The sequence below is a fragment of the Ranitomeya variabilis genome, chromosome 3 (genome assembly GCF_051348905.1).
Source record: "Ranitomeya variabilis isolate aRanVar5 chromosome 3, aRanVar5.hap1, whole genome shotgun sequence".
Taxonomy (NCBI): Eukaryota; Metazoa; Chordata; class Amphibia; order Anura; family Dendrobatidae; genus Ranitomeya; species Ranitomeya variabilis.
This window is the reverse complement of record NC_135234.1, coordinates 447,212,099-447,228,006: the sequence shown is the minus strand read 5'-3', so window position 1 is coordinate 447,228,006 and position 15,908 is coordinate 447,212,099. Positions and strand designations below refer to the sequence as shown.

At 43.5% G+C, this 15,908-nt stretch overlaps 1 protein-coding gene across 1 annotated transcript in view; it reads right to left on the bottom strand.

Annotated features, from left to right (window-relative positions):
* LOC143816293 (P2X purinoceptor 1-like) overlaps window positions 1–15,908 on the bottom strand; it is a 207,433-nt gene that overhangs the window by 157,170 nt on the left and 34,355 nt on the right. Inside the window, exons 2-3 of the mRNA XM_077296495.1 lie at window positions 7,751–7,898; window positions 3,918–3,989 (exon numbers count right to left, since the gene is read on the bottom strand). Coding sequence (XP_077152610.1) covers window positions 3,918–3,989; window positions 7,751–7,898 — 220 coding nt within the window. The remainder of the gene's footprint in view (window positions 1–3,917; window positions 3,990–7,750; window positions 7,899–15,908) is intronic.

Genomic DNA, 15,908 nt, shown 5'->3' with positions numbered 1-15,908 from the left:
ACATGCGAGAACACATCATTGATTAAATGTTGGAACACTGCAGGTGCGTTAGTCAACCCAAACGGCATCACCAAATTTTCAAAATGACCCTCAGGGGTATTAAAAGCCATCTTCCACTCATCACCTTGACGGACTCTTATGAGGTTGTACGCCCCCTGAGGTCAAGCTTGGTGAACCACTTAGCACCTGCCACCTGGTTGAACAAATCTGGTATCAGAGGCATAGGGTATGGATCACGAACCGTAATCTGGTTCAACTCCCTGAAAACCAAACACGGGCGTAATCCGCCATCTTTCTTCTTCAGAAAGAAGAACCCTGCTGCCACCGGCGAGGATGACGGCCTGATGTGCCCTTTGCTCAAGCTTTCCGCAATGTAATCTTTTAACGCTTGTCTCTCCGGACCGGAGATGTTAAACATCCTTGCTTTAGGTAATTTGGCCCCTGGTTTAAACCTGATAGAACAGTCATAAGGACGATGTGGCGGCAACTCTGAACAACCCTTCTCAGAGAACACATCCACAAAATCCTGAAGTGACTCCGAAACGCTTGAAGTCACCGCAGCCACACATTTGGCCAGGCAATTCTCCTGGCAGAACTCGCTCCACCGAATTATGTCCTGAGTTTTCCAGTCAATTACCGGGTTGTGCATAGACAACCAAGGAAAACCCAAAACCACCTGAGCAGGAAGATTCCTGAGCACCTTACATGTAACCCACTCAGAATGTAGAACTCCAATGTGGAGTTTCACCTCAGCCACAAATTCAGTAATCTCCCCCTGAGAGAGAGGAGCAGCATTGATGGTGACCATGCGGATAGGATGAGACAGTTTTTCAATCCTAAAACCTGCTGTGCGCGCAAACCCCTCATCAATGAGATTTGTGGCTGAACCACTATCCACAAAAACAGTAATTGGCAGCTCACTGCCAGCAACAAAAACCTTAGCAGGGAGCATGCACTGAGAAACCACCATGGAGGATATACATAAGCTCAGACTGGTCTCCTCCACACCCTATGAGCTCAGAAGTTTTCCGCCATTGCGTTTTTCTTAGGCAGCAGAGGACAGATGTTAATAAAATGACCAGTTTTACCACAGTAAAAACAGGCTCCCTGCTTCCTGAGTTCAGGGGCTCGATGCTTGACATGTGACACCCCTGCGATTTGCATAGGCTCCGTGGGCTCACCTGCAGCAACCTCACGTGAGCCTAAACCCTCTCCCATAGGCGGTGTCTCATGCTCCCCCTGACGCAAACGGCGATCAATGCGGACAACCAGACTCATAGCGGAATCTAGAGAAGTAGGAGTCTCGTACATCAGAAGGACTTTTTTAACCCTTCCAGAAATCCCATGTATAAACTGACTCCGCAATGCTGCATTATTCCATTGGGTATCGATCGCCCAGCGATGAAATTCAGAACAGTAATCCTCTGCAACTCGCTCCCCCTGGCGAATAGAGCGTATCTTAGATTCTGCCAGAGCCATTCTGTCAGGTTCATCGTAGATTTTCCCAAGAGAAGAAAAAAAACTCTCCACAGAGACAAATGCCGCAGAATCAGATGGCAAAGAAAATGCCCATGCTTGGGGATCCCCACTTAACAATGACAACACCAGGCCCACACACTGAGCCTCATTACCCGAAGATATCGGGCGCATACGGAAGTATAGTTTGCAAGCTTCACGAAAAGAAACAAATTTACCGCGTTCCCCAGCAAATTCTTCAGGCAACGGAAATTTAGGCTCAGTAACTCTTCCTGTCACTCCAGCTTGCACATTGGACACTGCTAGTCCCTGTTGCTGCACTGCCCCCCTCAACTCAGTGACCTGTAGGGACAGCGCCTCCAACTGGCGGGTTATGGAAGTCATGGGATCCATGATAAAACAAAAAAAGAAAAAAAGAAACCCCTTTTTTTTTTTTTCTTTGTTGTTGTTGGGCCGATTATAATGTCAGGGTGAGACTAGGTGAGTGAGAGCTAATAACCCGGGCTCCTGCAATTTCCCTAAGACTAGGGAAATCCTGACTGACCCTCTACCTGAAGTTTACACTGATGGTGTGCATGTTCAGGCCTCGAACCTCATCCTAACTCCTGAGCTCAGCCCTAGGCTGAAACCTCCACCCACCACCCAGGGAAGAGGTAATACTTAAATACCCACAGTTAGCACAGACAAGGATAAAGGAAAATATACACCATGCCGCAGACACTCAGGAATACACTATAAATGTGCAGGGCAAAATAAGCACAAATATAGGAAGGAGTAAATAAGACGAAGGAATATACACCACCAGCAAGAATCTCCAACCACCAGCTCTCCACTCCAGACCGAGATAACAACGCAAGACAGAAGCTATAATCGGCGACGCCCAATGATCTGGAGAACTATTTAAAGGCCATGGAAATGGCCCAGCTTCCAATTCGAGGATCAGGTAAATTAACCCCGGAACAGCTAGACAAGATCTAGCAGACGCCAATAAGTAAATAGTGGTCAAAAGCGGAATTACCGCTGTCTGTCGGACGACCTGGTCTGAACAGCGTCCGACATGGCAGTACCCCGCCTTCTACGAGGGACCCCAGGGCCCTCACGGCTTATAGGACCCGGCTTGTCCGGATGACGGCGGTGAAACAACCTGACCAGCCGGTCAGCATGAACGTCCGAGGCTGGTACCCAGGACCTCTCCTCAGGCCCATAACCACGCCAGTGTACCAAGTACTGTAAAGTGCAATGCACTACACGAGAGTCAACCACCTTGGAGACTTCAAACTCCAAATTACCATCCACCAAGACTGGAGGTGGCATAGGCGCCGCGTCCACAGAACCCACCACCTTCTTTAGAAGAGACCTGTGGAACACGTTGTGTATCTTATACACCGTAGGGAGCTCCAATCGGTACGCTACTGGGTTAATGACGGTGGTGACCCTAAATGGACCAATAAACCGTGGACGCAATTTAAGGGACGGTATCTTGAGTCTTATGTTTTTTGTGGATAACCACACCCAGTCATCCACACTCAGGTCCGGACCTGGCACACGCCTACTGTCAGCCACACGTTTGTACCTAGCACCCACACTCAACAGGAACAGCTAGACAAAATCTAGCAAACGCCGATGAGTAAATAGTGTTCAAAAGCGGAATTACCCCTGTCTGTCGGACGACCTGGTCTGAACAGCGTCCGACATGACAATCTTTTACTGGTGCCACTACGGTCGCTCTCCAGCAGTTTGTGACCTGCTGGATCGATCCAGTGCTTGCTGATGGATGTGGAAGTCAAAACCTAATGTGAGTCTAAGAACAGTGCTCTCATAGACTAAAATTGAGAGCTTGTGGCCATTTCCTCAGACTTCCGGTCAGTCAGAAGTTGCGGTCACAAGATAATGGCGCAGGACTGGATTGGCACCGGGAAAAGCTGAAGACGGCAGCCGGTGGGTATAATACTAGGTGCAGGGAACTTAGATTAGTGGCACCTATCCAGCACTGAAATTGAAAAAATCCCACTGGAGTGGTGCTTTAAAGTGTCCTTCAAGCGATGAAAGTCCAGTGGGTTAGCTATATTTTTTTAGGTGCCAGCTGAAAGACTACCTTGGACATGCATGTTATTTAGCATTTGAATTTTCATATACAGCTATAGGAAAACAGTAATATGGTGAGATATGACTGCAAAAGTGACGCTCCGCTTAGCTACACAACTGAGTAACAACCTTCCCTGTTACCCAATATTCACTACTCAATCCTATTGAGGTGAAAGTCAATGGAAGTGAAAAGTCACATTTTTAACTAGTTGCATAACCTGCATGTAGCTGAGATGGCATAAAAAAAAATCTTGCTGCATGTGAGAAAAAAAAAAATCACTTTTCGCTAAAAGAAATAAAAAGTAAATGCTACAATGTCAAATCAATCAGTGCCACGATCTGCTGTTGATAGATACCTCATTACAGTTTCCCATTTGTTGCTCCGGAGTAATTATGAAGTTAGTCATCACAACAAACGAGCTGTCACCCTGTTGGTAAAGCAGAGAATAACATGTGTTAGCACAAAGTGGAAAGCTTCTATTGCTAAAAGAAGTTAGTAATTTAGATGGAATGTAAACTCAACTCTTGCATGACCCCAACATATGATCTCCTGGCTGTATAACAGGAAACCAACACATGAAAGCTGTGTTGGGTAAGAGGCCTCATGTTTAGAGGTTTACGTCAGTGCTAATGAGAGATGATACAGATTAAGATTTCAATAGGAGTATCATAATTTACCTTATAACCCCTTCCCACAAACATACATAGTATAACATGCAGATTGCTAAGCACTATGCGGTACAAGCCTTACATCGGAAACAGGGCCCAAACTGTATTTTAATGTATCTGCCATTAGCACCATCATTATTTTTCATCTATCTCTTTCTGTTAAAAAAAATACAATGAAACTGCTTTTCATTGCAAGTGGTCTTGTATCTGTGGTATTTTCATAAAATATGGCCAGGATCAGGGGTGGTCATTGAGTCACCCGCCTGGACCTTGGGGTACTCGGTACCGGGTCCGGTCTTAAAGGGGATGTCACGGTGGCTGTGACCCTGGGTGCCCAATTAAAGGGGAAGGTCTTTAAGGGGATTTGTAATGTCTATGTTCGTGACGCCACCTGTGGTTTTCGGTCAGTAGGGACCGACGCTGCTTAAAGGGGTCATCTGGGGTGATGTTATGCAGCAAGATGTGATGCTTCCCACAGGGGAAGCTGGGTCCCCAGTGCTTCCCAAGTGTATGGCACCGATGGTGTGGTGGATGGTGTGGCAAAGAACGAGGACACAGGTTTGCAGTCTTTACCTGGTTTACTGATGATAGCAGTCCTCAGTCCAGGCTACCAAGTGCAGGGTAGCGGTGGTCCAGCTGGCTTGGAGGCAATACGAGATCCCTCTCCCAGGTGAGGTCCGTAAGCCTTTCCTACTTGCGCTACTTTAGTTGGCGAGGTCCCTGCTGCTTACAGCTTGTTTGCAAAGTCCCCTCTCTCCTGTCCTAAGACAGATGTCTGTACAATAGGCAGTGCGAGCCTGTTTATAGGGTCTCTATCTTGATCCAGGCTCTCAGGTTACTGCTTCACTTCAGACTTGATGCGGGCAATTGACATACAGTCCTATGCCCTCCGGTTCTGTTGCACGTCCTGGAGAACAACACGACCTCGGGCTCCCGGTACCCGGTTTCTGCGCTCTGGCTCCTAGGGTGTTCTTCCGCTGTTCCCCTGCTGAGCCTCTTCCTCCTCTGTGCTTCTTCCCTCTATGCTCCTCCACAATTCAACGCCTCACGATATCTCTCTTTCCAGGGGTCGCAGCTACTACGTGGCTGTTCGGCCCCTACGTCTGCTCCAAACGTCCTCCTCTCCTCACTCCTCTACCACTGGCTGACTCCTCCTCCAGACCAGGATACATAAAGTCTAAGGAAGCTCCCCTGAATCCGGGTCCTGAGCTCCCCCTCCTGCCCTAGATTCAGATGTGTTGAATGTGAGTGCCTTACCTGATAGACAGAATCTCCCTTGCCTCCAAGCGTGACATCACCCTCCCCGAAAGGAAGGCAACATCACTGCAACAACTGGTTACCTGGGGTGTTGCATCATACCATTAGTGCAACCTGTGCGGCCAAACAGGAGCCCAAGAGGGAAGGAGGTCTACTTCCACCTCCAAAATAGCAATCTGCTTTTGTTACAGATATAAAGAGGGGCCCATATAGTGTTCTTGCACATGGTGCTGCTTTGTTTGTCTGTGTCTACCTCTGGCCAAGATGCATAATTTATATTGGAAATGAAAATCTTCTTAGGAAATCTAGACTGAAAAAGAAAGGGCTTCAAAAATAGCTTTATAACATAAAATATGATTATTTGGCTATTATATTGCCTTTTTTGCACTATTTCTGCAGCGTTTTTTCAATTTTGTTTTTAGGGCAAAAAATGCTGAATTTTACGGCAACAGAAAAATGAATTGAGATTTCCAAAATTTCATTCACACATTACATTTTTTAGTGCAGCATGTCAGTTATTTCAGTATTTTTACTGTGTTTTTTTTCCCATTGAGATAAATGAGACTGAGCAGCCAAAAAAAGCATAAAAAAATGGGGAATATCATACAGAATTGCAGTATTTTTCTGGTGACTATCAGTGGTTTTTACTGTGGAAAAAATGCAGCAAAAATTATGCAGACAATACAGCAAAAAGGATGCGTGAGAACTTACCCCATGTCTGTCTTAGGTTCTGAACTACTCTATCTCATTGAGCTATTGGCTATACTTAAAAAATTACAGTTTTTCAAAACAACCTACATTTTTTCCATTCTGTACTGCAACACAAAGGCCTTGATTCATGAAGGTGTTTACGACCGATACTGTATCTGTTGTAGAAAAGTTGCAAAATTTTTGTACAATGCGAATTTGCACAGGAATTTTGAGTCTTTTGCCATCTTTTATCAGTTTTGTCCAGGTCCCCCACAATGGGTGTAGCTGGGGCAGGACTGGGTGAGACACTACAGTTCGTCTAATTCATGACAAGCTGCGGCGAACCTTATGTCACAAATTTTACTCCAGTCTCTCGTAGACACATTTAGCTTTTAAGATGTGCCTGATTCATTAAGAGGCGCACGAATTAGACACCTCCGACTGCACCATGCCCCTTCATCAAGACTAGTGTGAACAATGTCAGTCTTAATGAATCGAGGCCAAAATGTTCAGTCCCTGACTCATCAAGACCAGCTTTGTTCAAGCCAATCTTGATGAGGGGCATGATGAAGTCAGAGGTGCTTGATTCATCAAGAGGCACACACCTCTTTATGAATCATGCGTATCTTAAAAGTGGTGTCTGCCTCCTAATCTATAAGATTCATCACACCAAGTTTGCTGCGTTTTTTTCAGTCTGTTTTTTTAAGGCAGAAAAAATGTTGAATCTTACTATAGCAGAAAAATGAATGAGATTTCTAAAAGTGCCAGTCAGAGACTGGAGCAAAATTTGTGACATATGGAAAGCCACAACTCTTCATGAATTAGAAGAGCGGGACATCGCCTCACCCCATCCCACTACAGCTCTGCCCATTTCAACAAAGCTGGATAAAACTGAAAACACCATAAGACTCTAAATTTTTGCACTAAAATTTTGTGACTGTTAAGTGTTTTCTCTGGGGTAAACATTTTGATGAATCGAGACCTTAGAGGTCATTGGAAGGCATATGCGTTCATTATTATCAGCACAAACTATGGAGACCTCACAAGTAAAATGTAAGTTTCACCCACAAAGCAGTTTTTCATTGTGGTTTGGTTACCTGAAATTTTGCACTATTTGGCATGGGATGTTTCAATTATTTTGTATAGCCCTGTATATACTTAAAGGGGTTGTTCCGTCTTCTGCTAAAAATCTGCAGTCATTATATGTGACTGTAGACTTCTGAATCCTTACAGTGTGCACACTTCACGCTGTCAGGATTCCCTGCTGGTGCTGCAATTTGCATACAAGTGGTCATGTGCCAAATAGACTTGCTCAGCCTTGCTCAATTCATTTGTATTGACTCAGTAAAGTTGAGCATGTCTAGTCGGAAGATGGCCGGAAGTATGCAGATTGCATACTCACAGTCAGATGACAGCCCACTTTTGGCTCCCTGACAGTGCGGTGCGTGTACTGTAAGGATTCAGAAGCCTGTAGTTATCTAGTGGCAGCAGACTTTTAGCAGAAGGTAAGATAAATTCTTTAAAATATGCAGAAGTCTAAGGAATGAATAAAAAACCCCAAATCATATCTTACCTGCGGAGGGAAAACATAGTCAGCAACATCCCAAATTTCTGTGCCCATGTTAGAAATATTTGTAATTGCAATGCCTTTCATTTTTACAGAGACAGAACTGATGATGTCATCCACATTTTGGTAGCCTTTCTCATACAAGAACACCCATCTAAACGCAAACAAGAGTTAACACTGTTATAGTTACACATGCGGCAGTAACTTTTAACTACATCAATAAATCTATATATGTGAAGAGTGGGATCAATGTTCAGTCTACTGCACATGCTGTAATACTTCTGTATTTCGTTTGCTGCTTCTTTACAGTGTGAATATGTTTGTTCTTGCAAACTAAGCATACTTTAAATGGAGTTTCGATTATATTTTTTATTATTCTTGAGTGCCCATAATAAAAATCAGGTTTCCAAGCAGAGACCTATAATTGGTCGAAACGTCGTATTGTGGCAAAATAAAGAGTAATTTTTGTTTTTTCACCCAGATTGGATGCTGTTCTTCTTGATTTTCTGGCATACATTTTTCCTATTGGGTCCTATGAATTCTGACCTTGCATTCTGTTATCTGAAGTACTGTCGGCTATTGCATTTTGTGCCTCAATGGTCTGTCATCTTCCTAAGCTTGTCGTTACCTCCTCTCGGTGCATGCCACAGGTGGGGGTAGTCAGCCCTTTAAACTCTAATCCTGGTGACTTAGCGGAAGGGCGAGACTCTGTAATTTTGCACCATCTTGGGTATTTTGCTCCGACTGTTCCATATGTTTAGTGGATAAAGCATTGTTACGCTGCTTAACCCTCACACTGTAATGTCTGAGTAGTATTATGATCACGGGAAAGGAGAGCGGATGTTTAGTGAGATAAGCCCTGGTCCATAAGGTCTCAGGACAGCAGACGAGAGCACCCACTGACCACCAGTGTCTCCACAAGTGGTATTATTCAGACATGATGTGGCAGTATCATTTGGTCTTAATGTACTGATATTATTTGATGCTTGAATAGTAGCGTACTATTTTTTAATAAATTTGTTTTTATAACAGAAAATAATTTGGGCATTTTTTGGATTTTGCTTAGTTTAAAGAAGTTATCCACTACTTGGAAAACTCCTTATCATACCCTAAAGTACCCTTTAGTCTTTGCCTGATGAAGAGACCTGTGTAGTCTTGAAAGCTTGCAATTTGTTACCATCTTTTCAGTTAGCCATTAAAAGGTATCAACCACTGAGGACTCTCAATTCTAAATATTTTTCTATTATACCCTATGCTTTACTCTGATAAACTAAAAAAGCCTATACTCATCTTCCATGTCAACATTGTTCCAGCCATGTTGGCATTCGCTCTCCCCGTGGCTATTGTGCTGTTGTTGTAACACGTGACCCCAGGGCCCAATCGGTGCTTGCATCACTGTCTCCACCTTCTGTTGAATTGAACATGAACAGGAAGCCAGAGATCAGCTGCAGCTCAGACCTCCTCTTCATTGGGCTCTTTGGCGCCAGACTCACGTGTCAGAACAACAGCACGGGAAGCTTGGTGAGAGCGAGAGCCTACACAGCGGGAACGGCGCTAGCACGGGAGGTGAGTATAAGGTTTTTTATTTTATCAGGGCCAAACATTAAAGAAAGGGTTGTCCTAGTAGTGGACAACCCTTTTAATTATGAAGCAATTACAAAACACTATACTATGGAGATGGTATGAATTATAATCGCTGGCATCTGCCTCTAACAGCAACAATCGTAGCTGCTGACTGCTGCTGTTAACCACTTAAATGCCCCATTCATGTTAAAAAACATGGAGCTGGGGAGAAGTGTGGAGAGCAGGATTGCGCTTCAACGAGTCATGAGTTCTGAAGCGAAAGCAGTGCGAAACAGCCATTGTCCGTTCATCCTGCTTTCCACACTTCTCCCCAGCTCCATGTTTTTTAACAGATGAAATAAAAGTCTTTTAACAGAAACGGTGAGTACCACCTTCTTTTTCATGAACTATTATCATGTGTTTTTCTCGGTGAGCAACCCGTCCTTTGTACATACAGGTGCGGACCCATTTGACTGCACAGTAACGTATATAGCAGTATTTGATGTTGTTGCAGGATTTTTTCCCTTTCCCCTATACTCACTGTGGTCACAGCAGTTCATCAGCCAGGCTCACACTGAAGAGAGCTTGGAACAGAGCCTCAGTGAACTGCGATAAGCTCAATAACGTCACCACTGTTGCTTGCAGCAGCTCATTCTCCAGTTCTCAAGTTTTTTTTTCTTTTTTGTTAAAAATAAAGTTGCATGTGACCCCCCCTCCACCCCCAGTGCGCCGCCCGGCCCCTTGCAGAAGAAATACTCAACCGGCCAGCTCCCGCGATGTCTCCTCTCTCCTCTCAGTGCTGGCTGCCTGTCCTGTGTGAGCGGTCACGTGGGACCGCTAATTATATTGAGGAATATGCGCATATTCCTCACTGTAATGAGCGGTCCCACATGACCGCTCACACAGTAGAGGCTGCCAGCGCAGGGCGGCGCACTGGGGGTGGAGGGGGGGTCACATGCAACTTTATTTTTAACAAAAAAGAAAAAAAAACTTGATCATTCATCTCTTCTCTCCTGCGGGGAGAAGAGATGAATGCTGCCTTCAGCACCACAGTGGGGGGGGACAGCGCTTACTGTAGCGCTCTCTCCTGCGGGCGGTACGTGCACACGGAGGAGAGTGCACACTGTTCTCCGTGTGCACGTGTGCAGGACGTATTGCAGTACGTGCTGCCGGAGATAAGCGGACATGTCTCCGTGTTTTGCACACGGACACACGGTCCGTGAAAACACGGAGACATGTGCATAGACCCATTCATTTGAATGGGTCTACGTGTGTCAGTGTCTCCGGTACGTGAGAAAACTGTCAGCACACGTACCGGAGACACTGATGTGTGAAAGAGGCCTTATATGTTATTGAGTACCTGTCTAACTTATCACTAGACACATCACAATCAGCTGCCCAGCATGATAAACATGATCATTCTAGAGACAGTGGGGGGGGGAGGGGGAGAAGAGGCCAGTGAGCAGTTCAGAAAGTTGAACACAACAAATTTAATAGAATAATCGCATGTAACTTCATCACTTATGTCCACATCATTATTAGATTCAACTGTTTAACCTTCGTCAGGCTGCATAATTTTACAATGTTAACAGGCTGCAGAGGTACAATTGTACCTTCATATATACCTCCACTGTGGGAAGACTTTCTCCTTTACTTGGTTTCAGAAACTAAAGTTCATTCAGCTACAAATGTTATGCCGATATCTATTGGCCAGTGTTGTTACTGCTCACTTATGTTGCTGTCAATTAAGTTGATTCAAACTGGAAGTGGCTTCTACTTCTCTTCCTGCCTCCCTCCTCTCAGTAGCCATTTTGCTGTTCATCTCATTGCTGTGAGCACACACATTTCTAGGCTTGTGAAGTCTTCAATTTATTGGAAAGGTAGGAAAGTCTCACAGCATCTAACAGCCAGTTATACCTTCATTCGCCTTATGTGGGGACAGAACAGTCAGAAATTGTCTTTGAGCCTGGACTTGGCTTACATATATTTTGTATGAAACTTATCACTATAGGTATGATTTTTATATGAAAAATGGATAATAATTAGTATCTACATATTGTTTTACGATGTTTTACTTATATTCAGCACAAAATAAAGATGGTGGCTCTGTTACAATTTTCCTATTGGTCGAAAAAACAGACTAGAAAGTCTTGTGTGGTTTGTGTGAAACCCATTTGCGATGAACACTCGGTAGCAAAGACAACATGCATTACTTGCGAAGAAAATCAATAAAAAAAGTTTCTTACATTTTCTTTTATAATGTAAATGAACAGTATACAGTTTAATAATAAAATAGCATTATCATTAAGAAAAATATTATTCTTTTTTCCTTGCATTATCTTCATTCAAAATATATGAGGGTACATTTGTACCTATGCAGCTTGTTATGGATGCAAAAATATCTCAACCCCTTATCTCGGAAGGGGGTGGAGATATTTTATTGATATTTGGCCAATATATTCTGGACCAAAACTGCAGAGATGTCACGAAATTTCAGCCCTCTACGGCTTTTCGAAAAAAAGTTATTGCAATTTTAAAACGGAATAGTTATAATTGTACCTACTCAGCCGGACGAAGGTTAAAGTCATATCCAAAAGTTTTGATATTGACACAAATTTTTGTTTTCACAAAGTTTGCTGCTTCAATATTTTTAAATCTGTTAGTCAGATTGTTTTATGGTTACTGGAGTACAATTATAAGCATTTAATAAGTTTGACACTTTTATTGACAAAATATATCAAGTTTATGTAAAGATGCTCAGTATTAGTGTCTGGGCCAAATCCTGACTGATGACAACAACCCATTCTTGTTTAATCAGTACTTGGAGTTTATCATAATTTCTGTTTTTTTCTTTGTTGATCCCTTTTTGAGGATTGACAACAGGTTCTCAATGATAGTAAGATCTAAGGAGTTTCTTTGCCAAGGACCCAAAATGTCATTGTTTTGTTCACCGAGCAACTTAGTTATCACTTTTGCCTTGTGACATGGTGCTCCATGCTGGAAAAAGAATTGTTTAACTCCCAATTTGCTGGAGTTGTAGTTTAACAACAGCTTGCATATCACAGGCGTACAGTACAGCAAAGATATACATAGGTAGGAAGAGACAAGTAGACAGACATTTAGGGCAGTATGCTAGGTATACCATTATTACATTTACTGAAATATTGTTTGTTGATCTGTTTCATCAAATTCCACCTACCATACACAGCTGGTGCCAAAAAGAAAAAACATATTCATAATACAGTAAAAAATCCTTTGTATATCCAATCCAAATAAATCCCAAGAGCAATAATTTATCTCGTTACCTGCTACTGATGAGTATGATGTTTTACAGGAGAGATTTGTAGATAGGCAGCTACTATTTGCTGATATTCAAAAGCAGCATTACAAAATCATTTCCCCTTATCAGCACATAGTAGTTTTGATATAGACGTACCTAACATCAATATCCTCTCTATATTTACCTTGTGTTACTTATTTGTTAACATTAAAATCGGCATAACAGATGGCAGCCATGCCAAAGCTTAAAGGTATGATCTAAGCTCGTTTTATGGCGGCTACAGACTCAAAGAATGTAGGGCTGTGCAGGTTCTAGTAAATATAGTTTCATTGACAGCAATCATAAAGATAAAAAAGTACTAAGTCATCATCCTGCCGGCATCCTAATAACCTGCTGCTACCTCCACATCCTCACGGTACATCCACATGACAGAAAAAAATCTGTTGCAGATACTGTCCCAAATTTTATGGAGGATTCACTGAAAAATCTGCAAGTATCACATGGGTTTTGTTGCGGATTTTATGGCCTTTTTACCATGAATGTCACCCCTATGCATTACAAAAGGTGAAATCCACAGTGAAAATTCACATATAGAATAGACATGCTGTAGATTTCAAATTCACAGCTCATGTCGATTTACACAAGGATTGTTTTTCAGCGTTGATGAGATTTGATAAAGTCTCATATGCTCTCCCCTATACTCCTCCCTGGGGCTCAAAAGTTGCTCTGGGATCCCTAGGACTCTGGTTACTGCCCTTGTTTTCATTTTACACTGCATAGTATCCCATTTTACCCCACTCGGTCCCATTCCTAAACTGTGCACTTATAGTATGTCTTTATAAAATAGCACTTTAGTGTAGCCTACTAATCTAGACAACAGGTCTAGTATGCATTTTGGAATTACTATTAAATGGAGCCTGTCATGTAAAATAAAGCTGTTAACCAGCAGTAAGTTCACACACCGTGAGGGCTGACGTCATTAAGGTTACCGCAGTTCATTGGCTGTGAACTGCCATAAAATTGCTGACGTCACTGATTGTCACAGCAGCTGGATTTACACGCTACTCTCAGTGTGTTCTGGCATCCATGAGTGGTGAATGGTCAAGATACTGATGTCACCACTCATCACAGTCTCCAGATGTAGCAGAATCAGGGATCATTGTGGGACATCCATATTATGGATTTATGGCTGACCCCTTTGGATTATTTTATTTTTGGTATTAAATGGGTAAAAGAGGGTAATAGTCGGGACTTTTCTGTGTGAGTGTTTCTTTCTTTTGACTATGGGGCTAGTAACGGGTGTGTCTCATAGACACCTCTCCATTACTAACCCATAGACTTGATGTCAGCAGACATTACACAGCCGACATCAACCCCAAAACCATTATCCTCATTGCCAACGCACCAAGACAATTGGGAAGAACCGAGGCTAAGTGCCATAATTGGTGCATCAAATGGATGCGCCATTTCTAGGGCAGCTGAGGCCTGGTGTTATAAGTATGGGAAGGGGCCAATATCTATGGCCCCATTCCACCCTATTAATATAGGGTTGTCTGCTTAACCTTTGCTGGCTATTAAAAATTGGGGGGAACACGTCATTTTTCTGGGTCCCATTTTTTTTAATACCCATTAAAGGCTACGTGGACAGCTGTGAGCTGATATTAATAGGCTGCGACTATCCATGGATATTGTTCCCTTCCCAGAATAATAACTCCAGCTTACAGCTGGTTATTAAAAATAAGGGGCACCCCACGCCATGTTTTTCATTTATTTTTTATATTAGCTAAATACATGTACAGTAAACTATACACGCACTGTACTAATTATATAGCTCACTGACATTTCTATCTATTCTATCTATATATCTATTCTATCTATTCTGATGGCGCAGCCTGTGAATTTACTGTACTGATGAAATATTGTGTTTCCCTTGAGATAGGTACATAAAAATCGGAAGGCACAAGCATTGTCAATGTGCCGTGTGATTTTTTTCTAGAACACATTGACTTGCATTGTTGAGTCTCGGCCGTTTCACGTGGCCATAAGCATTTCATCATCCCAATTCAAGGTGAGGAAAAACTCTCAGATGAACACTGCCTCATTGAATAACATCTGTGTGAGTGCAATGCATTTTTTTCTCACATAGTCGCTGATTTTAGACACAGATGTGAGTGAACCCTTCGAGCCGGCTGTCAGACAATGCTGGAGGCATGGTTACAGCTGCCGCTCTCTATTCACTGAGCGCTGATAGAAACCATGCTGGCCCACTCCAATAACTGAAAGAGCAAGCCTGCCAGGAGAAATAAAGTCCATTTCTCCCGGCAGTGGTACTCTCAATGTGAGCACCGCATGGTGTTAGAATGCAATTAGGCTGCAGAATAACCCCATATCTGCAGATTAATAGGATTATTTTACATTACAGGTTACCTTTAAATTACACAAATGTTTTTTCCCTCTATCTTTCCCTATTAGGCAGGGCCATATTTGTTAAAGAGACCCTCATCTAGAGAAGAATGTATTGGGTGCAGCACCTCCTTGATTGTTTTTTCAGATTAATGATTTTTTTATTACAAATATGGACCTGCCTCCTTTTAATAGCAATCTATATTTTCCCAGGGGATATCTCCTATTCCACATAATGTCAGTTTGGTTTTGTCGGAAGATGACAAAGTGTAGCTTACAGCAGTGTACATCCTGTAAATGTGATGTACACTTTGATCAGCCATAATCCACAAGGGCACAAACATGTTTTACATTAGTGAGGAGGAAGAGCGGGCTGCGGATACCTGCTTGCTGGGCCTGGAACTGTTAAGGCTGCGTCCACTGTTTCTCTGGTGAAGAAAAGAGGAGCCTGACCAACCTGATAACCCGGGGAGGTGGGGTTACTTAAAAAGAAAAGCGCGCACAGCAGCAGGGAGTTTGGCGCCAGCCCGAAGCAGCGTGTAGTCAGGTGAGCAGCGCGCTCTGTCCCCTGAGTACCGGTGCCACGACAGGCCACCTGGGTTGGGCCCCACCATCTGCAGACGGACCGCTGTGCTGAGAGGTGCCATGCGCTCAGTGACTGCCAGAGATAGAGGTGCCGTGCACTCTGTAACCACCATAAAGAGAGCTGCTGTGTGTTCTGCAGTAGCTGGAGGGAGTAGCATGTTGCGCTCAATGACTGAGTACCGCGCATGTGAGAAGGCAGGAGAACCTAGTCCCAGACGGACTCTTGCGGCCTCCATTGCCACTTGCTCCGCAACCGTTTCCGTCGAATTCCAAAAGTGCTGCGGCCTTGTTTGCAGCAGCCGCACGTGTTTATGGACTGTGGCCAGCGATTGA